The sequence below is a fragment of the Camarhynchus parvulus genome, chromosome Z (genome assembly GCF_901933205.1).
Source record: "Camarhynchus parvulus chromosome Z, STF_HiC, whole genome shotgun sequence".
In the NCBI taxonomy this organism is placed as follows: Eukaryota; Metazoa; Chordata; class Aves; order Passeriformes; family Thraupidae; genus Camarhynchus; species Camarhynchus parvulus.
The window spans coordinates 24,850,664-24,869,979 of NC_044601.1; the positions used below are offsets into that span (position 1 = coordinate 24,850,664).

At 36.3% G+C, this 19,316-nt stretch overlaps 1 protein-coding gene across 1 annotated transcript in view; it reads left to right on the plus strand.

The window, feature by feature from the left end:
* The window catches only part of MCTP1 (multiple C2 and transmembrane domain containing 1), a 208,392-nt gene that overhangs the window by 94,498 nt on the left and 94,578 nt on the right, over positions 1-19,316 (plus strand). Inside the window, exons 10-14 of the mRNA XM_030968614.1 lie at positions 3,345-3,438; positions 15,699-15,801; positions 17,946-18,048; positions 18,390-18,491; positions 18,838-18,912. Coding sequence (XP_030824474.1) covers positions 3,345-3,438; positions 15,699-15,801; positions 17,946-18,048; positions 18,390-18,491; positions 18,838-18,912 — 477 coding nt within the window. The remainder of the gene's footprint in view (positions 1-3,344; positions 3,439-15,698; positions 15,802-17,945; positions 18,049-18,389; positions 18,492-18,837; positions 18,913-19,316) is intronic.

Consider the following 19,316-nt stretch of genomic DNA (forward strand, 5'->3'; position numbering starts at 1 on the left):
AGGATACATTTACAGTGGTGTATGCATTTGAAACATTTAAATTTTTGAAAGATGTTCATATTGCGGAGGTATGAGTTTCTCGTTATGTGTTTCTGAAAATTGTGGCTTTTACATACTTTTTTGATAAATTCTACTGTTTTTATTAAAAATACTAGCAGAAGAAAGAAATTACCAGGATTAACTTAATTCCAGTAGTTTATTTTCACTGATGTTAAATTTTACTTCGGTATTCATACCTGCACTTCAGAACTAATACAAAGACAACATGTGTAATTAGCAAGATGTAGAGTTCCCTATTGAGTGGGTGTTTTTTTGGATTTATTTCCTCTTAAAAAAAATCTAGCTTCCATTTGAGAAATATATTTTGCACCCTTTCTACAGCCAAAAACAGTTAATGAGCTGACATTGCCATCAGATCAAATAGCCTTAGAAAATGACTCTATTACTGTCACTTAACTATTTGTAGCTGAACATCAGAGCCTTACAAATTAAATAGGCATTACTGTTTGAACCATTATTTTACCACGATTGTCTGAAAAGATTAATTCCTTTTGGGGTGAGGAGGGGGGCACATTAATGGGTACAGACCAAGAGAGATTGTATGACCTTTTCAGAACTGGTGTGCTGAACTCATGGTCCCCCTTGTCACAGTTTAAAAACCAGAGGAGCTAGTTTAGAGAAGTTGTTAGCATTCCATTTTTATTATGACATTTCACAGTCATCCGATTTAATGTCCCTTGACCAGATTGTCCAGTGTGAGACGATGGGCTTGAAATGTTATTTAGAGCATTGATAAAAGGTGAGCAGTTCTAAGATGACAGCGAGTCATGAGGCTGGTGGTGTGACATTAATTTTCTCCATAACAGAGATGGAATAAGACGTCATGGTGACAAGCTGTCAATCAGTACTAGCCCCTCAGTGTATCTCAATGCCATGGGATGGGGTATTGCTTCTCCCATAATAGAGCTGAACTGAGATGCTCTTCCTGACAGCTGCTGCAGCCATACAGAAAATATATTATACAGCCTTTCATTAAAAAAATAAAGAAGACTCATCTCCAGAGCATTTCAATCTTTTCCCATCTATTGAGGGCTGAAAAGATTCCCAGCAAATCACAGATTCCTCTGCTATGAAAATTCTAGGCTTCAGAAACTATGTGGATTTTTGATACCTTCAACAATAATCATAAATAAGAAGACAGACTATAGTCTGATAAATCATTACTTAAAGTTATGTATTTAAAGCAATGTGTTAAAGTAATTTGCTTCTCCAAGAGCCTCTGTTGTGGCATTGTATTCATTTTCATCAGTCTCCCCAGTCATTATGTGCAGTAAATGAATCTAAGTCAACTACTTTCTGGAAATAAAAGTTCAAAAATTCTGTGGGATTCTGTGGGATTCTAACAAAGGTGGCAAAGCAAAATACAGCACTAGCATCCTTTTGAAGAGTGAGCTAACGAGGATGAAATTTGGGAAAAGGGGACTGTATGGCATCACAGGAAGTGAGTGCTGTTACTTGTCTTGCTTTGTATTCGGTTTTTGCTTTGTTTTATTTCTACAGTTTGGTGTTTGTTTCGGTTGTTGGGAAAATTGGGTATAATGTGGAAACATTTCTATAAGTCCTGTAATTTTCATCATGCGTACTACAGCAGAATTTCCTCTGTTCTGGTACCAGTTCTGATAAGAAGCTTCCAAACCCTGATCATCGTTATAATAAATGAGGGATGCAAAGATGCTTTTGAATTATACCAGTGCTACCTGTAATACCATCTCTGCTACCCTCAGCTTGTAAGCACATAAGCAAGAGATTGCGTGTGTATTGATTAAAGTTGACCACCAGTATTTTGAAGTAATATTTATGATGATTATCTTATTAAAATTGGTAAAAATTTATTCACTGTTACCCTGTTATAACACAATGCATGTATGTAACATATGAGCTACTACCCTGAATTGGATTTTTAAGTTCAGTGTAGCAAGGTCAAATCTTCACTGTAAACAGTAAACGGTCAGCTGGTTTTGTGAAATTAGTGTCAGTGTGATTTAACTGTTAGAATTGTTTTATTAGTTAGAAAGACAGGGATACATATTGTATGTCTAACATCTTAATGGGTAGATTTTCTGTGCAAAAGCATAATTGGTTTTCCAAGCTGACATTTAGTATTTCATTTAAGCAGCATCTGTGGATTTTTCAGTGATTAAATTTATTCTCATTTCCCATAACAGTAAATTTTGCTTTTGTAATAAATTAGGAATTGTTGATTTGATGTTTTCACAGATGCTTGCTTTTTGTAGAAATCTGGACATTTTCATAGGCAGTGGAAAAGCCTACCACATTAAAATTCCAGGGAGGGCCATAGGCACTAAATTCATTAGTCCAGATTTTAAAATATTTCAAAATAAAGGTATGGGCTAGTATTTATGAACAAAATTTGCATTCAATGTTTTATCATTTAAAACTCTGCAAATTTTAAATAATACTAAAAGCTAGAGTTTGAGAATCATAGTATGTCACACCTAATTAGTGCAATACTCCCAGTTTGTTAGTTTTAGTTGCTTGAAAAAATAGCAGCAGTGGTTTTTAATAAGTTTTCTAAATCTGTGTTGGATGAATAAATGCAAGTGTTAGTGTAGTGAACTCTTTTTTCTTCCTCTTAATACATGTAGATATTGAAAAAATTTAAGCTAAAAAATATAATGATTTGTGTTAAGAGCTTTCTGCCATGGAATTGAAGCATATTTTGATTTTTTACCCTTTCTGCATGTGATTATTATGACAGTTATTAAGTAGTTGTTATTATCTTTTGATTGCTTTTGCTGATGTTATTCACAAGCTTATTATAAGTGTATATGCAAGCTTATATATAGGTATATGCAAGCTTGCACGTAATAGTCCACTATAAAAATCTATATCATCCCTAGGTCACTGCTTAAGATAATATTGGAGCCATCAGAGGGAAAATGTGAACATAGTTCTTGCAAAATAATTCAGGGAGATGCATTGTTTCTTTTTTTGTGTTAATTTCTTGATATACTGCTATAATTTCAAATTTTGAAGTTCAGTTATTCCCGTAGTATTAGGGGATTAATTCACTAGAATTTATATTACATTTAATCAATCATATTCTAGCTCTTCCTTTTTAATTTTCATTGATAAGTTAAAGTTGCAAAATATAGGAAGAAATGCAAACAACTGCACATTCTTCAGCAAATAATATTTCAAAGTCTGAATATGTAGGCAGAATTACAGTAACTTGCACCTGGGCGAGAGAGGAGAGTATTAATATTGCTTTTGGTTTGTCTCTTTTGCAATACAGAATTATTTTTCTTTTTATTATTTTTTAGAGTCCAATGATGATGTTCCATAACATCAGTGATGTGGGATTTCTTCAGGTGAAGGTCATCAGGGCAGAAGCATTGATGGCAGCTGATGTCACAGGCAAGGATTCATTTAATTTCTGTGACACTAAGTACTGTAGTAATATTTGGTGATTTTAGAACTGGGAAAAAAATGCTAAAAACAAAAGTTCATCTGCAGGTTATGTTCTATTTGTGCACTTCCGCCTTCTGCTCATTAATGAAAAATCTAAACACAAACAAAAGTTTTGTAAGTAAGGCAGCAAGTCATTCTAATGCTAAGAGAACCCTAAGTAGATTATTTCTGATAAAAGTGAAATATAAATTTTTCTCCATCAGACATCCTATAAATATTACATAGAAGAAATGTCTTTTATTTTAGTAGATGAAACCATACAAAATTATCAACATTAAATTCCAAGGTACAAGGCAAATAAAAGGTTCCAGACTTAGATACTACTTTAAAATTGTTGCCAAAAGAACCACTTGATATCTGTCAGATATTTAGCAAGGCTGCTGTCAGTTTCAGACATTTCAACTGAATGCAATTTGCTGTAGCTACTGCTTATCTTTATAAGGGAAATAAGATTTTTTTTTCAAATTTTCTATTCTATGTTATAAGTTGAATAGTTAATTTGACATGTTGCTTTGCAAAATAAAGAAAAAGTATTTCAGCCATACTGGCCATATTTCTTCAGAAATGTCCAAGTTATCTCCTCTAGGTAATTACCTTCCTACTGCGTAAGTTGAATGGAGCAAAATGAGCTGCATCTGTGTCAGAAAATGGCCATTTCTGATTTAAAATAATAAGGAAAATTTTAAAAATTGGGAAGAAAGTAAAAGGAAACTAGAATAAATGTTCTGTTAAAGGAGCAGATATAGAGCAACTTACTCAATTTTTAGTAGTTTTGTGATAATTAACATGACTAGCAGTATTTCAGACAAGGTATTAGTGCAAACATTTTATCAGTGCAAACATTTGATCATCCAGTTTGTGGCACACAAAATAACAGATTCTATTTTTGGTGAGGTTGTAGAAATGCTTCCAAAGTCTGGTTTGACCTTATAATCCAATGTTTTCGGAACAGAGAGATTAAGTTACTTGGGGCAAATGGTATAATTTAGTCCCTGACCTCATTCAATCTTCAGCTTTTCCAAATCAACATGTTATTTGTGCTGGTTGAACAATATTTTTGGAAATATATTTGATTCAATTAAAGATGTATAGAGCTACCAAAAATTTTCAGACATTGTGTTTAAGATGACAGACAGGAAGACGGGGAAGGACACTCACTATCTTCCCTTGTTAGTAAGAAAAAGCATTGATACACCAGATGTGTTTTGTAAGATGGCTGCACATTCCAGATGTGACAGAAATCTTGTATATTCTGGACAAAAGTACTCTGGGAATTTTGAAAAGAGGATGAAGTGGTTTTATTATCTGCTAATGTAGTTTATAGCTATTTTTAGTAACTTGTATTTAAGTACAAGGTTATTCATTTAAAATTAAACTTTGAATAGTAATAGTGAGAAATAAAGTAGGTGTTTGGTGATTGTCAATAAATCATGTTTGCAAATTGTGTAAAAACTTGACCCACCTTTATTCAACTAAGTAATTAGTGTGCTGTCATCAGTGGTGTTACTTACACTACTGAGGATTGCTTCTATGAGTAAAAGCTAAGGACTAGTTTGCACATCTCTACTGTAATGAGTTTTCAGAGTTAATCTTTTGCCCTGAAGTCTGAAAGGCAGCTGGAACAACTGTATAGTATCTGTGTGTTTTTGCTCTGTTTCCTGCCTGCTAAACATATCCCATTTCACTTCCAGGAATCTTTTCATGTGAAGTAGTAAATCAAAATTTATTAATTTGAGCTGAGTAGATTTTTTAAATCCTTAATATTCCATTCTTAAACGTAAGCACAGAGGGAAAAAGATTTCTGTAATCTTTTAAGTAGCCATCAATCCTGCTACGATTGCAAGGATTTTTTTCCCCTTTCAAAACGTGAAATTTTTCCTTTGTCCCATGCATTGAGCAGCATTGTAATACTGTACTAACTCTGTGTGAATAAAGAGCAGTTGAGACTCCTGTTGAATGAATGAGTAAAAAGCACAAATTACTTTTTAATGAAACCCCCAATTCTACTCCTTTCCTCAGAAAGCTCATAGCCTCCCTCAGTGGAATGCTGGTAGGTCACTTTAGCTAAGCCCTTAATACACTGTTGATAGCCAAGGGCAGTTTTTTCCTCCACTTTCAATAGCCTAATGTTGGACAGTGCACTTCAATTCCTTAAGGTTAGTACAGATTTTTTTTAAAAAAGAGAGTGATTAAGGGTGGTGGTTCAGGTCTCAGTTTACAACCTCCCTCACACGTACATGCAATGAATAATGTGCCAGGATGAGCTGAAATTTCAGTTAAGTTGTAGGCAGGGGAGCAAATAGACATTACCAGTTTTGAAATGCTGTGCTGCTGGAACATGCCATAAGTGGATATTAAAAATACCCCAGAAAAGTACAGTTAGAGTTCTCACTCAACTCACTTGCCAGGAGATCTATGAGAGGAAGAACCACTGAGGGGTTGAGAGACTCCCCACTGGTGCTTGAAAGCTTAACTTGGTTTTTACAAGAGCTGAAAAACTGTGTATCTTTCAGGACCAGGGCCTTTAGGAAAATTATTTGGTCTCTGAGGCTGTTTCCCCCAAAAAAACAGTGTAGTTCCATGATAAATACACAGTCCTAGGGATTCCAACAGTGCAAAATTATATTCTGTTGGAAATTGTGGTCGCAGCAAATACACCTTTCTGGAAATTATGTATTATTTAGTATAAATTCTTTGAAAGTGTAATCTAATGAATGGGAAGATATAGAGAATCAAGGTTAGTTTTTCCATCTCTGTCTGAGAAGAAACTTCCAATTGAGTCTTCCATTGTGTTTTAGCTATTCAGTGCATGCCTTTTTTCTCCCTAAATCCTGAGTTAGAAAGAATTATATTCCTGTTTCCTTAAGTCTTTGCTTGCTCGTGATATCTCTGGCAGACTTTCTCAAGGATTTGGCTGCTTGTAGAGCCCTGGCAGGATAGGTGCTGTGCCTACAGTGACATCCTTTGATATGAAGAGATTTTCTGGTGGTTCTGTAAAACCTAAAGTATAATGGACTCATCATGACAGTTGGCTTCTGACATTATACACATGAGTTTCACCTAACCCATATAAATTACAGGTAGTAAAGAAATAAGCCCTTCGCTGTGACATCATTTAGGTTTAGGCAATAGTCAGATATATTTAATCCTTCTGCAGTGTAGTCAGGTATAGGTGGTGGGTGGTTGTGTAAGGCTGCTGGCTTTGCAAGGCAGTGTCTGCATCTCTTTTACTGGGGCAGATACATTGCTTCTTGTGACATGAAATAAAATTCAAAATCTCTGCCTTATCATTCATGAAAAGTAAGCAGAGTGGGAAAAGGTGTGCCACAGGTTTGATCAATTTCAGCAAAAGTGCTGTGCTTTTAAGGAATAATATTTAGGAACTCAGATTCATTAGCAAGAGCAAAATTCAAGCTCCATAAGATGGCCTGACTAGAAAATAGCTTGTTTTGTAGTCTTTGGGCTTTAATTAAGATGTGTTCAATTCTAGCCCCCTGGCTCTTTCTCCCCCTGCCCCCACCCTTCTTGCTGTGTCACAGACCAGCGATCAGACGCTTTCAGATGGTCCAGCCCATGACTTTGACCTTCTGCGAGGTCTTGTGTTCCCTGGGGAACCGTTCAGCTCATGAGGTCTGATTTCACACTTCCAGGATGCCTTGGCTCTCATAACAATGACAGGGAGACAAAGCCCTTTAGAGTGGGCCGCATGGGGACTTGTTTAAATTGGAAACTAGAGAGGAGTCAAGGAACAAGGTTACAGGCTACAGAATAGTGCTTTTAATAAAGAGCTCACAGCTCTGGTTCAGCTCAAAGAGGGCTACCTCTGTACAATTAATTGAGACATTTATCTGGAGCATCTTAGGCCTCCACTTTCTCACAGAATTACGTGATAAATATCAGCTCAGAGGCAAATGAAATGTGCATGAAATGAATTTTTAACACTTTGATTACTGTGTCTTCAGCCGTCATTAGAAGTAAATTTTTTTGTATTTCTGTCCTCATTATTAATCAATTGTGGTTTTTCTGAGTACTGTGATTTCAGAACCTTATATATCAGAGAGATTTTACTAAAGAGCTCAGTGTTATTTAGGTTTGTTTTCAAAAGCTTTTCAGGCTTTTCCTCCTCTAAAGAAGAGAAACTAAGCATAGAAAATGAGTCAGATTTTTGTTTTCTTCCCTTTTTTTCAGTTTTATGTCTGGATTCAGCATCTCTTCTTAGAAAATTCCACGTTAAAATTTTGCTAAATGTAAATGTCTTTTCTAAAATCTGTCCTGCTAAACTGTTCTAACATCACCTGTTCAAAAATGGTCTTTGGAATGGTTCTTCAAATGCTAGGAAATGTCATAGTGATGAACACAAACATTAAATTCACAAAGGTATGGAAGCCCATACGTGTAAAATTGAAGGAATAAATTCAGAGGCCCTTTGGAAATACGGTTCCAAAAGTAATTTGCTCTGTCAATTAGTGCAAAAAGATTTCAATATACACTTGAGCTATCTCCACAAAGTACAAAAATTCTAGTAGGTGGGCAGAATTCTATGGTAGATAAAATATTTTATCAAGTGCCGTCATATAGGTGACCTGAAGACTTTGGTCCAATATCATGTAGAGGAAAGGTTCTGGGTTTTAAGTGCCAGTTCTAGCTAGTAATAGAAAAAACAGGATTTAAAAAGACATTTTAGAAAGATATTTTATTAAAATATGTTTTTTGTTAACCATAACATTTATAATTATACATACAATGAAAGGATGATAAGGATGATTTGTGATTTTTTTTTCTAAAGTGGTCTGTAGAGATGAGTTTAACTTGATTATGGCATTACACTGACTTGCCTTTTAAGATACCTCAAGCATTCATGGTATCAGTGAGTTGCAACATGTTTGCATCATCACAGATAGAGTAGAATTATAATTCCCATTTTAAAGATGGAAAACTAAGAAAGGTTAACTGACTCAGCTAAGGCCAACAGAGCAAGTCCTTGTCAAAGGTGGCATTTCACTTGGGTTCTGTACTTAATCCATTAGATAAGGCAGCTTCTCATGCTATTGAGCCATTCCTCCTCCTGGCCAAAGGTCAGACTGACTGTTCTGCTGCAAGCAGCTGGCTGGCAGGGAGCTTGGAACAACATTAGTGACATTAGTGTCTGCATGAGTGGCACTGCCCCCCAGAGTCATGAACTGGCTGTCTTGTCTTCTGAAAAAATAAAGGCCTTTTTTGCTGTGGGGACTTAGATCCGTAATGGATAGGCATGGCCAGAAGTAGGAGAGAATCATAATAGCCTATGAAATATTTAAACAATATTTTGGCTTTTATAGCCTTGTTAAAGTTGGTTCAACTTCATGAAGTTATGTTTTGAGAACTTTACTTTTAAATGTAGAAATGCAGCTGAAATTCCTTATTTTGTTTTTAAACTGTCCAAAGCATTTTTGTTCAGTTTGGTAATGTAATGTCAATAATGCAAAAATTCAGATAATATTTAGTTTAGAATAAGGCTTGTGATTTGATGAAAATGGGTTCATGGACTAGCTAATGCTGAAATTGACTTTTTATCAGTTTTTATGACTTTATGGACTGTGAAATGGCAAAATTATGAAATTATTTGTTTCCCTGGAGTTATACTGAGGCAAGGTATGTTTTCCATAGCAATGGTAGAAGTATCTCTGAAGGCCTAATGGGTATCTAACCCAATGCTATCTGCTGGCCCTTTTGAGTTAATATTTCAGAAATGCAATAAATTTTTTGGAGGACAGCTAGATCTGCCATGTGCTCTCTTGCTGGCATATGCTCTGAAGAGCAGTTATATCAGTAGTAATTCCTAGGAAAGGCCCATGGCATCCTTAATTAAGAGAGTAAGAACCTTTCTATAGTGACTGATGATCTTTATGATTTTTCATTTTCATTCCTAAAGGCTGGAATTTCAGTGATTGATGATAGAGAAGCATGTTTATTACCATACACAAATGTTTTCTTCCTTTCTAAACCAGAGGATTATCCTACTATATAAAATATAGATGTTTCCATATTTCTCTTTACTAAAGTCTCCTATTTTACAATATTAATTGGATAATGAGCAGATGATATGCAGTTTTCTGGAGACAAATGCATGTATTTAATGGAGTTTTAAAATAAAAAAAATAACTCTTGAACTTGTACAAAATATGGCAAGCAAGTTGTTCAGCTTTAAGACTAGACAGCTTTTTGTCAAAGTCAGCTTTGTATACAAGTGGAGCTAGGAAGTGAGTGTGAAAGTGCAGTTATATTCAATTGAAATCTCTGTTTGAAAGAACTAATATGTTCCAAAATTAATTTTTGCTTGAAAACAGTTTGCCAAGAATCAAAAATTTATGTTGGATCATTTTCACTTCAGAGACCGTTGAAGGAAGGCCTATATAAACTGCCCAGAAATATAAGTTATATCATATTGCAGTTTGACAGTTCTAACACTCAGGTGAAGTTCATAAATAGACAAAAAAAAGATCCTTGCATCTGAATTGGTCACATGTCTTTACCGTCTCTTGTGAATTTGAGATGACACCCAATGGTTTGTTGTTCTAGCTGTCCCTTAGATTGGACAGTCCAGCTCGCCTCCAGCCTGGAAGATGGGCTGCAGTGGTGTGTGTGGACCAGCCCACCAGCCCACAACCATCAGGATACAAGGGTTCACAAGTCACCTAATATTTTGGTGCTTGCTTGTAAGTACCAACATAGAGAGCCAGATGAAAGTCCTGAGTTGTTTTAACTGATGGAAAGGGCCTTTCTCAAACTTTTCCACTAGAAAAAACACAGGCTGTGTGGTACTATGGCTTCTTGGGAAGAAAATCCAGGAAGCTGAAATTGTGTGGAGATTGAGGCTTTGTTGTTTTGATTTCCTATATATTTTGAGAAGCCTATTTTTGAAATATTTTAAGATTGCTTCTATCAATCACTATTTTGGTCTCTTTTCCATAATGAAAAAGTGCATTTTATATTTTCTTGTTGGAGAAAAATGTCTAGGTGACCAGCCAAAACAGATAATGAATCTGAGCTGCCAACTGACTTTGTGAAGGACTTTCTGGGTTTTGGGGGACTTTGAGTTTTGACAAAAACAGCAAGCAACACATCTCTAGTTCCTCATTGCTGCCCCTTTTGGAGAGCTGGGGCTGATTTCAGGTTATGGCATACAGTTCATCCGGGGACCTATGGTAGTCCTGAGAAATAAGGGGACAAGTAAAAGACTAATTTAAATTAATGTGTGCTTGGTGTGCAATGTGAGGGACAGAGTGCTGACTGAAGTAAAATCCTCTTCTTAGATCTAAGTAAGGTAATCTAAGTTTGTGCTCTGGTCTTGCACTGTCTAAAGACATAGCATAGCACAAACAAGGATATCTGTCAAACTAGATGCAACATGTGTCCTAAAATTCAAAAGCTTCAAAGATAAAAATAAAGATAGAATTCAAAGCTTCAAAAGATAGATAGCTTTTTAGGGTTTTTTCAGTGGTGGCATACATTGCAAAATAGAAGTCCTAGAGTTCATTCTCAGATAATCAACTTCTGTGATGGGTAAAGGAAGAAAACAGGGGAGGGAGATCTGTCAAAAGAGAAGTTGCTTTTCCTTCCAATTATGAATATTATGTAAATTAGCAGTTTATTTCTATAATTTCAGGAGCCCTTCAGACTGTACAAGTAGAGACCAAATAGAACGAGCTGTTACAACAAAGAATGGATAAATGATATTTGTTTAACTTTGTATGGAGGTTTTCTGCAGATTTGATTTCAGTAAGTTGGAAGGTGTGCTTTGTTTTTGCACTACCTACTCCTACCATGAATTCCTGCAACCAGTGGTAAGGTATGATAACAGTTAGCCCACTGTGGTCATGGTATACTCAAGATTTTCAGTGCTGGTGTTAGTGCTGCTGGGAGCATGCTTTTAATGTGTGCCTTAGGCAGGTGGTGGTCATCTTATTCTTGTACAGTGCTGACCACATGCTTAGGATTGTGTTGAGAAGTTTGCTGGGGATGTCTGCCTGATCAATAGCTAAATGTCTCTAAAATCACTGGAGTAGTAGCTGGAGGCCTACAAAGAGCACAGAGCAGGGATTGCTAGCTGGAAGATCCTCAGTAGATACAGAGGATTTAGTAGAACTTCTTGATGTATGACATGTTATATACAGTTGTATACAACAGTTGTGGTTTAGTTTATAGTGAAAGGTGTTATGTTCATGATAATATAATATGGAATGATACAACTGAGCATAGGCAGCACAAGACTTATCAGAGATTTTTATGTGTACTTTTAGAAGGGCTAGAGGAAGAACACACTCTTCAGACACTCTTCTGAATATGTGTGGCTCTTTTCTAAAAAATAAGGAAAACAATTTCTGTATCTCATGTTTGAAATAGCTAATCACATTAAGTGACAGAAATTATCTGAGGCTGCCTTTGTTAGAGTATGTTGTGCTCAAGGTACTGGTTTTGAATATAGTGTTGTTGAATCTTTTGGGTCCTCCTAGAGACCAAGGAGACCTAAGTACATTTTTTACTATTTTAGTGCTCTCTTAAGGTTTTCATTGCGAATGATCCCATTATTTTGAACACTCTTGAAGTGCAGCAGGTTGCCAAGGTTGTCAGTGAGAATTAAGATTGCAGTTACTCTTTCTAATAATGAAAACTTGAAAGATGACAGATCGATACAAGTTTCACCAAGTCTTCATGCGTTGCTCTTTCTGTCTTTCTGGATCACGTTCACTAATTTGGGTTAGTATCTTAACAATGGTTGCACATACCTTATGTTGAGCATGTCAGCAATGAGTGGTGCTTTTCAGAGGCCCAGCTTGGTTATGGGTGTTTCAGCATATGTAAGAAATCCCCATAGGCAGAGCTGAAGGTGCATGTGGGAACTTTGTAACCAAGTAAATATGATAAAACCAACATTCCTTAGCAGAGATGTTCAAAGCTGGGAAACTTTTCTTTGTCAGCCATGGTATTTGAACCTACCCTTGAACCATGTCATGATATTGCCTCTATTCAAATTTGTTCTTGTAGCGTTTTCAAATGATGGGAGAAAGGAGGTGTGAAATGCTGACTATAAGTGAGGGATTTTTTCCTTTCTGAAAACCAGTTGTCTTTGGTTTGACTGAGGAGCTCTGCAATTAATGCTACATATTATTAATTGATATCCGTGTAAATCTGTAAGAAGAGTCATTGAAAAAGTGCATGCCAAGAGGCACAGAAGAGAAATAAATGTAGTAAATACCCTCTCTTTGTTAATAGACAAAGGCATGTATATGCTGCAATGTAATTTACTGTGTCTGTATATGTTTAATAAGTTCAACTCACATTGTACCACCATATGCAAATATAATTGATAATGCCTTAAAAAATAAGATATAGCAGTCCACCTGCTGTGCCAGTGCTGCCTTGTTATTTTAACTGTCTTCTGTATGTTTCTTTTTCAAATACTGAAAGCTAAAGAAATCAAATAATATAAACGGTTTAGATTTCCTATCACCTTCTAGACTTGTGAAATAGAAGAATCTTGAGATGTGTGGTACATCCATTTCTGCTGACTAATGAATTGTATCATTTTTCAAGATAATGGGAAATATTCAGCAGTATATGATTTTCTAGAGGAGGTAAACATCAATTAACCATAATTCACAATGTGTTTAAAACAATTATTCTTTATCATTAAAGTTAATAATATGCACATAATATGCATATCAGCCCTTGGTGTAGTCAAAGTCAATACTGCAGTTTGGGAGTTGTGGTCCCTGGGCAGCTTTGTCTAAGTATTGATTTCATTGTCATTTGTATAAGGTATGAAACAAATTATGTGCTTTTCCTAATATCATTAATGTAACCCCACTAATGTAGCTACTGTAGCTACTCAGTTTATGGTTTCTAATAATGCATGAAAAAATAATACAGAATTAATGAAGTCATTGAGAAACACAATTGCCTAGTATGCTAGATTTAGTTATGGAGGGCCAATGCCAACATTTAATATATTTTGAACAGTTTACTGTCCAAAGAAAGTCTGAAGAGAAGAGCAAGTTATGTGGTACTATGCAGCTCAAGTGTTCCTTCACGTCAGACAAAGTTCCCCTGGGTCCAGGAAGCAGCAATTTGTTCAGCTTTCTATTTACATGAAAATAATGTGTACACTTTTACTGTGCCAAAGGCAAAGATCACTTCTTCAAGTTATTAGAGAAAATAAAAATATAAAATCAGGATAGCATATTTCTTTTTCGACAGATTTATAGCAGTTATCATTACTGACATGATTTGAAATATGAGTTAAATAATTTAGCCCAAAATTTGATTTCTTCCCTTTATTGCCTCTTTATTGAAAGAGGTCTCCCCACCATGGCCCTCATGTTTTCATTAGTGTCCTTCCCATCATAGCTGTTCCTTAGGTCTACCTCTCCACCCCTCCTTCTAGGTAATTTCAGGATTGCCCTGAAATGCTGAAGATACCAATCCCACCTTTTTCTTTCTCCCATCCCACTTTGGAGCACTCTTATTTCAGACAACCAAGCTGTTCTTCTGTATCAGATTCAGGTGTCTACTTTTCTTCTTGTCTTTTTGTGCTGGTTTAGGCCAAGGATGTGTGAGGGTAGAGCCTGGAGCAATGTGGGCTTGTCTAGGCTGTTACTCTATACACTCAAATCATCGCTGGTATGTGGGAGTCAGGGAGTCTCTCTTTCAAGATGAAGAGATCATGGATTCTGGTGGATGAAAATGGGCAGTGCAGAGGTTCAGCAGCCATTTTCTCCCTTTCTGGGAGAGTGTGCAGCGAATGGAGTGGTGGGTTGGTGCTGATCCCAGCTGGAGGATTTTTCTAACATTTTGGGTTTTCTCGTTTTCTTGGTCTTGGGGACAAAAAGTGCAGGTGTGGAAAGTTTGTGTGCCATTATCTTTCATTGTCTTAGGCTTGTGGGAAAAAACATGGGGTAGGGAATGGTGGGGTGGCACACCATGTGTGGAGGCACTGTGTCAGACTCCAGGAGCATTTTGCATGTAATCACCCTCTTATACACTGTTACTGTTTGCTTTCTTATCTCATTGCCATTTCCAGTAAGTTGTTACCTCAACCAGTAATTTCTGCCTTTAGTTTCACTCACCTGAAAGAGGGGCTGGGGAAAAGGGGAGCAGTTTAACTTCCTGGTGGGCTTAAACCACAACATCTTTCCAAAATAAAACCTTAAAAGGGTAAGTGTCAGTTTCATGTTCTACTCCTAAACTTGCAGTTCTGATCATTTTTCTTGCACTTTCCTTAGTATCTAAGCACTGCTTGCCTGCAGTCTTTTCCTGTAAGCTGCCTATTTAATATTTAAGGACACACACACACACACACACACACACGCAGACACACACACACACACACACACACACATATGCACACACTTGCTTTGCCCATTGCTTTTCTTTAAAGGAAAAAAAAAACCCATACCTTCATATCTATTTCCATTATCATGCTTCAGTTATCAACATAATGCATTTTCAAAGCAGCAACTTCATACTTTCTCATTTGGTGGCTTTCATGCTGAGGGACCTCTTCATAAATATATCCAAAACTACTTTTTTGTGCTTTAATGTATAATAAAATAATATGTTTGTATTTCTGCTGTGCTGAGACTACAGCCGATCATTCCAGCCCATACCATCTCATTCTTTAATTGTACTTGCCCACTTTGTCTTGTGTTAGGCTTTTATATGAGGCTCTCATCAAGATTCTTTAATTTTGGGGAGAGGATTTGTACAGTGTGACACATAATACAGCATAATAGTCTTTGAATAATTTTCATAGGTGCTGTGTTGTTACAAATACAGAATAACACATTTCCTTCATATCAAAATATTTTCATTATATTCTCTTTAAAGTGAATGGGTCATTGGTACCATTGAAGTAAAGTTCTCTTAGCTGTCTCACAAGGGTGCTTGGCAACTTCTAGGAACATGCTGTGTTTCATCAGAAGAGTCTGTATGGTGATTTCGTTGTCTCCTCACCCCACTTTTTTTTAAGCAAAAGAATTGTTCTTTTAGCAAAGAATGTTAATAGATTATGGAGATTAATAGTGTGTTATGAATATCCTGAATATAGTGCAGACCATTACAGTGAAGTTCAGAAAATAAGAAACAACCCCCTAAACTTGTTTTATTTAAAGCTTGCTCATCATGTGTTTTCTTAGTTCATAAATTTAGTTCTAAATTTTCTCTTACAGGTAAAAGTGACCCATTTTGTGTAGTTGAATTGAACAATGACAGACTGCTGACACATACTGTCTACAGGAACCTCAATCCAGAATGGAACAAAATCTTCACATTGTAGGTGTTTGGATTTAGGTGGGGGGAATGGATGGACAATGGGTTTGGGGTAGTTTTTTGGAGGTGAGGGTGTTGGAGAGGGAAGGAACAAAAATACTTACTGGTAGTTCTAAAGGAGAATAGTGATGACATACTGATATTTCTTAACAAAACATTCAAATACATTTTGAGGATTAAAAACATGAAAAAAGATACAAAAGTGGTATAATTTTAAACATAAAAATGCCAGGACTGTTTCTTGGAAAGCATGTATGAGTAATGGTATGCACACCAGACTCCTGTTAGGTTCAGCAAGAGTTTCATGGGTCAAATCCAGTGTGATGGATTTGCTCCTGAAGTTTTGAGTGGGGAAAAAAAAGATACTGTGAATATGACCTTTATTAAAATATGCTTGTTAACTGTAAAAAACATTAGATAGGTACATAAAGTTAGAAATTCCACATGCATTAATATTTCTCTGAATTATGATTAAATACTTTCTTCCTGTCTCCATTTACTAACTGCCCTTCTCACAATACCATCTAGTATCATACTAGTATAAGTCAGCTGTTGTGAAAAATGCAGCCTAAAACAATTGGTTGAGGAGTGATGTGATTGGTTCTTCTATCCTTTTGTTATTTTGAAGACAGTTAAAGGCTTTGACAAAATAGAAAAAAGGTCTTCCACAGATAAAATGTCCTTGTTGTTTGCCTTGCTCAATTGCCTTTTTTTTCTTCTCCCTTCTCTCCACCTGACTGTAATGTGACACCAATGAGTAGAAAAAACTGATCACTGCTGCTGAAATCAGCAACAATCCTCTGCAAAAGCAGTAGATTTAGTTTTATGTACACTTACTTCACTTTATCGTACATTAAAATGCTATATTTTGCCCTTAATGTCAAAACTCAGTCTGATTTTAGTTTTTGTTTTCCCCTCTAGATTTATCATTCATACATTTAGCATTGGTTTTGTGACCTGCAATGAGCTCTCAGAAATTAATTCAGAGCAAAAGAAACAAATCTCACAGTAGTTGTACTTTTCAACAGCTTTTTATAGTAGTTCTCATTTCTGTATCTGCAAAACCATGCTAAATTTTTCATTAATATATTTCTAATTATTTACCAATAGAGCCAATAACTAATCATCGTCTACTTCTTGCCAATGTTCTGTGCACAAGGAATTGCCTAGATTTGTAGAGGACAAAAGACTAATCAGAAATCGAATAGAAAACCTCTAAAGGCTTTCAAGGCCTTTCTTCTATGTACATTTGCATTTATATTCAGATTTCTTAATTAATTTTTGGGCTAGCAATCCCTCATCTGGAGGAGTATATTTTACTGAAGTTGAACTACTTTGCTTGAATTTGTATTTCCTGGATCAGCCATTCAATCAAATATGAGTTCTCTCAAATAATTTTTTTTATTCAAATAAGGAATATGAATTTTTCACCCAAAAGTTTACATGTAGAGTGACATATCCTGTGCATGGCAATGGAGTGTTTAATAGCTTGCAGTCTTTTTTCCTCAGTTGTACCTGAGAGATGCATTGTTCCATATTATTTGTTCTTTATTTGCTGTGATTTGTTGTATATTTGTAATTAAACGAGAATTTCAGAAACAAAGAACCTGTTCTTAGTGCAAGGATAAATTCTTGTAGATTGTAATTATTTCCATTTACAAACCTACAGGTTTCACTGTGTTTGCAGTAAGAACTGCCACAAGGGTAGCGGTGTTTTAGCGTAGCTTTTAAAAGCTCGCTGTCCTTCTGCTGGTGGCTGTAAATCCCCCAGTGCTGCTGCTTGCAGGTCATGCAGTGCAAACCCCAGGCAGGAAATTTAAAGCAACATCCTTCAGAAAACTTGTGCTGGAAAAGCCTTTCGGAGAGCAAGAGTGATTAGAAAGCATTTTGGTCCCTAGAAAGCATTTTGGTCCCTAGAAAGCATTTTGGTCATAAAAAGCCTTGCAGAGAGAGAGAGACAGAGTAATCACTGCAGCCCTTAGAAAGCATTTTGGTTATATGCAGAGATGTCTCATTCACTTAATCTCAGTTCTCCTCCATGGCTTGGAAAAATAGATGGATATCTGTGTTAACCTTTTACAGTTTTGTCCTTGGTACTCACTGGTGTAAGTGACTTCTTTCTTCCGTGTGTACTTCTCTCTTTGTAGCAATATAAAGGACATCCACTCAGTGCTTGAAGTGACAGTTTACGACGAAGACCGCGATCGAAGTGCTGACTTTCTAGGCAAAGTTGCTATACCATTGCTGTCTGTAAGCTTCATTCACCTGACATACTGCTCTGAATTTTTCCTGCTGAAGGAGGGAAAGAGAAAAAAAAATAAAATTTGCAGCTCTGAGTCTGTCATTTCTCAACCAAGGTCTGTAATAAGAACACTAAAATTTTAACATACTCTATTCACGGCCATGTTGAATCCCATGATAGTTAATTTTTCCTGACAGACTCGGTCCTGGTAATGAACAGGTACTTGTCAGACTTGCCACAGTTGTTTTGGGTTCTCTGTCAGTTTCAGCAGCTGGGGGTCAGGGGTCACCGGGGGGGTGTATTCAGCGGAGACCGCAAGACAGACGGCTGTCATGTCCTTTTCCTGCAGATTCAAAATGGTGAACAGAAAGCCTACGTCTTGAAAAACAAGCAGCTGACAGGGCCAACAAAGGGGGTCATCTATCTTGAAATAGATGTGATTTTTAATGCTGTAAGTCTTAACTTTGGGTTTTTTTGTACTGCTAAAGAGTTCAGTTTCATGAAAGCTTTTGTTCCTGATTTGTAGAGAATTTCTGTCATTCCTCATTTTCTCTAAGCCTTGATGTATACTACAGAATACTCTTCTGCCACTGCTTGGAACACCCACTCTTTTTGTTGCTGCTGCTGCTGGTATTGCTGCTAGTATACAGAGCAGCAACTCTTGTCTCTGTGTATGCTTATATGTCCTGAGCTTGGCAGCCATGACTTTGAAACTTGGTAAATTTTGTGAACTGAAGCTTGTGTAACTAGTGAGGAGCAAGTAAACTTGAAATACTGACACGCATTTTAATGCATAGGTGAAAGCCAGCATACGAACCTTAATGCCCAAAGAACAGAAGTACATTGAAGAGGAAGACAGACTGTCTAAACAGGTAAAGAGTAAGGAAACACTAATCCCTTCTAAAATCCTTAATATCAAGTGTACGCATTCAAATATCTGGTATCCTACTGCTGAGAGTAAAGAATAACATTTTCATTACCTGTTTACAAAAGAATATGATAGGTTGAGAAGTCAGAAATGGAATACATGGGTTTAATGTGTCTCCTCTATAAATTGCTGCCTAATTTCCATGAAATACATGAATAAGAACACAGTTGAAACCATCAGGTTTCACACATATCAGATTATTGCACAGGTGCATGTAAAATAAGTCTTGCATAAATTTTTGCTGTTAACTTTGACCCAAAAGTTCTCCATTTGTTGCAAGGTAAAGAGTCATCATTCTTTTAGCCAAATTTCAAGGAAGTTACTACACTAAGGTTTGAATCAAAGGTG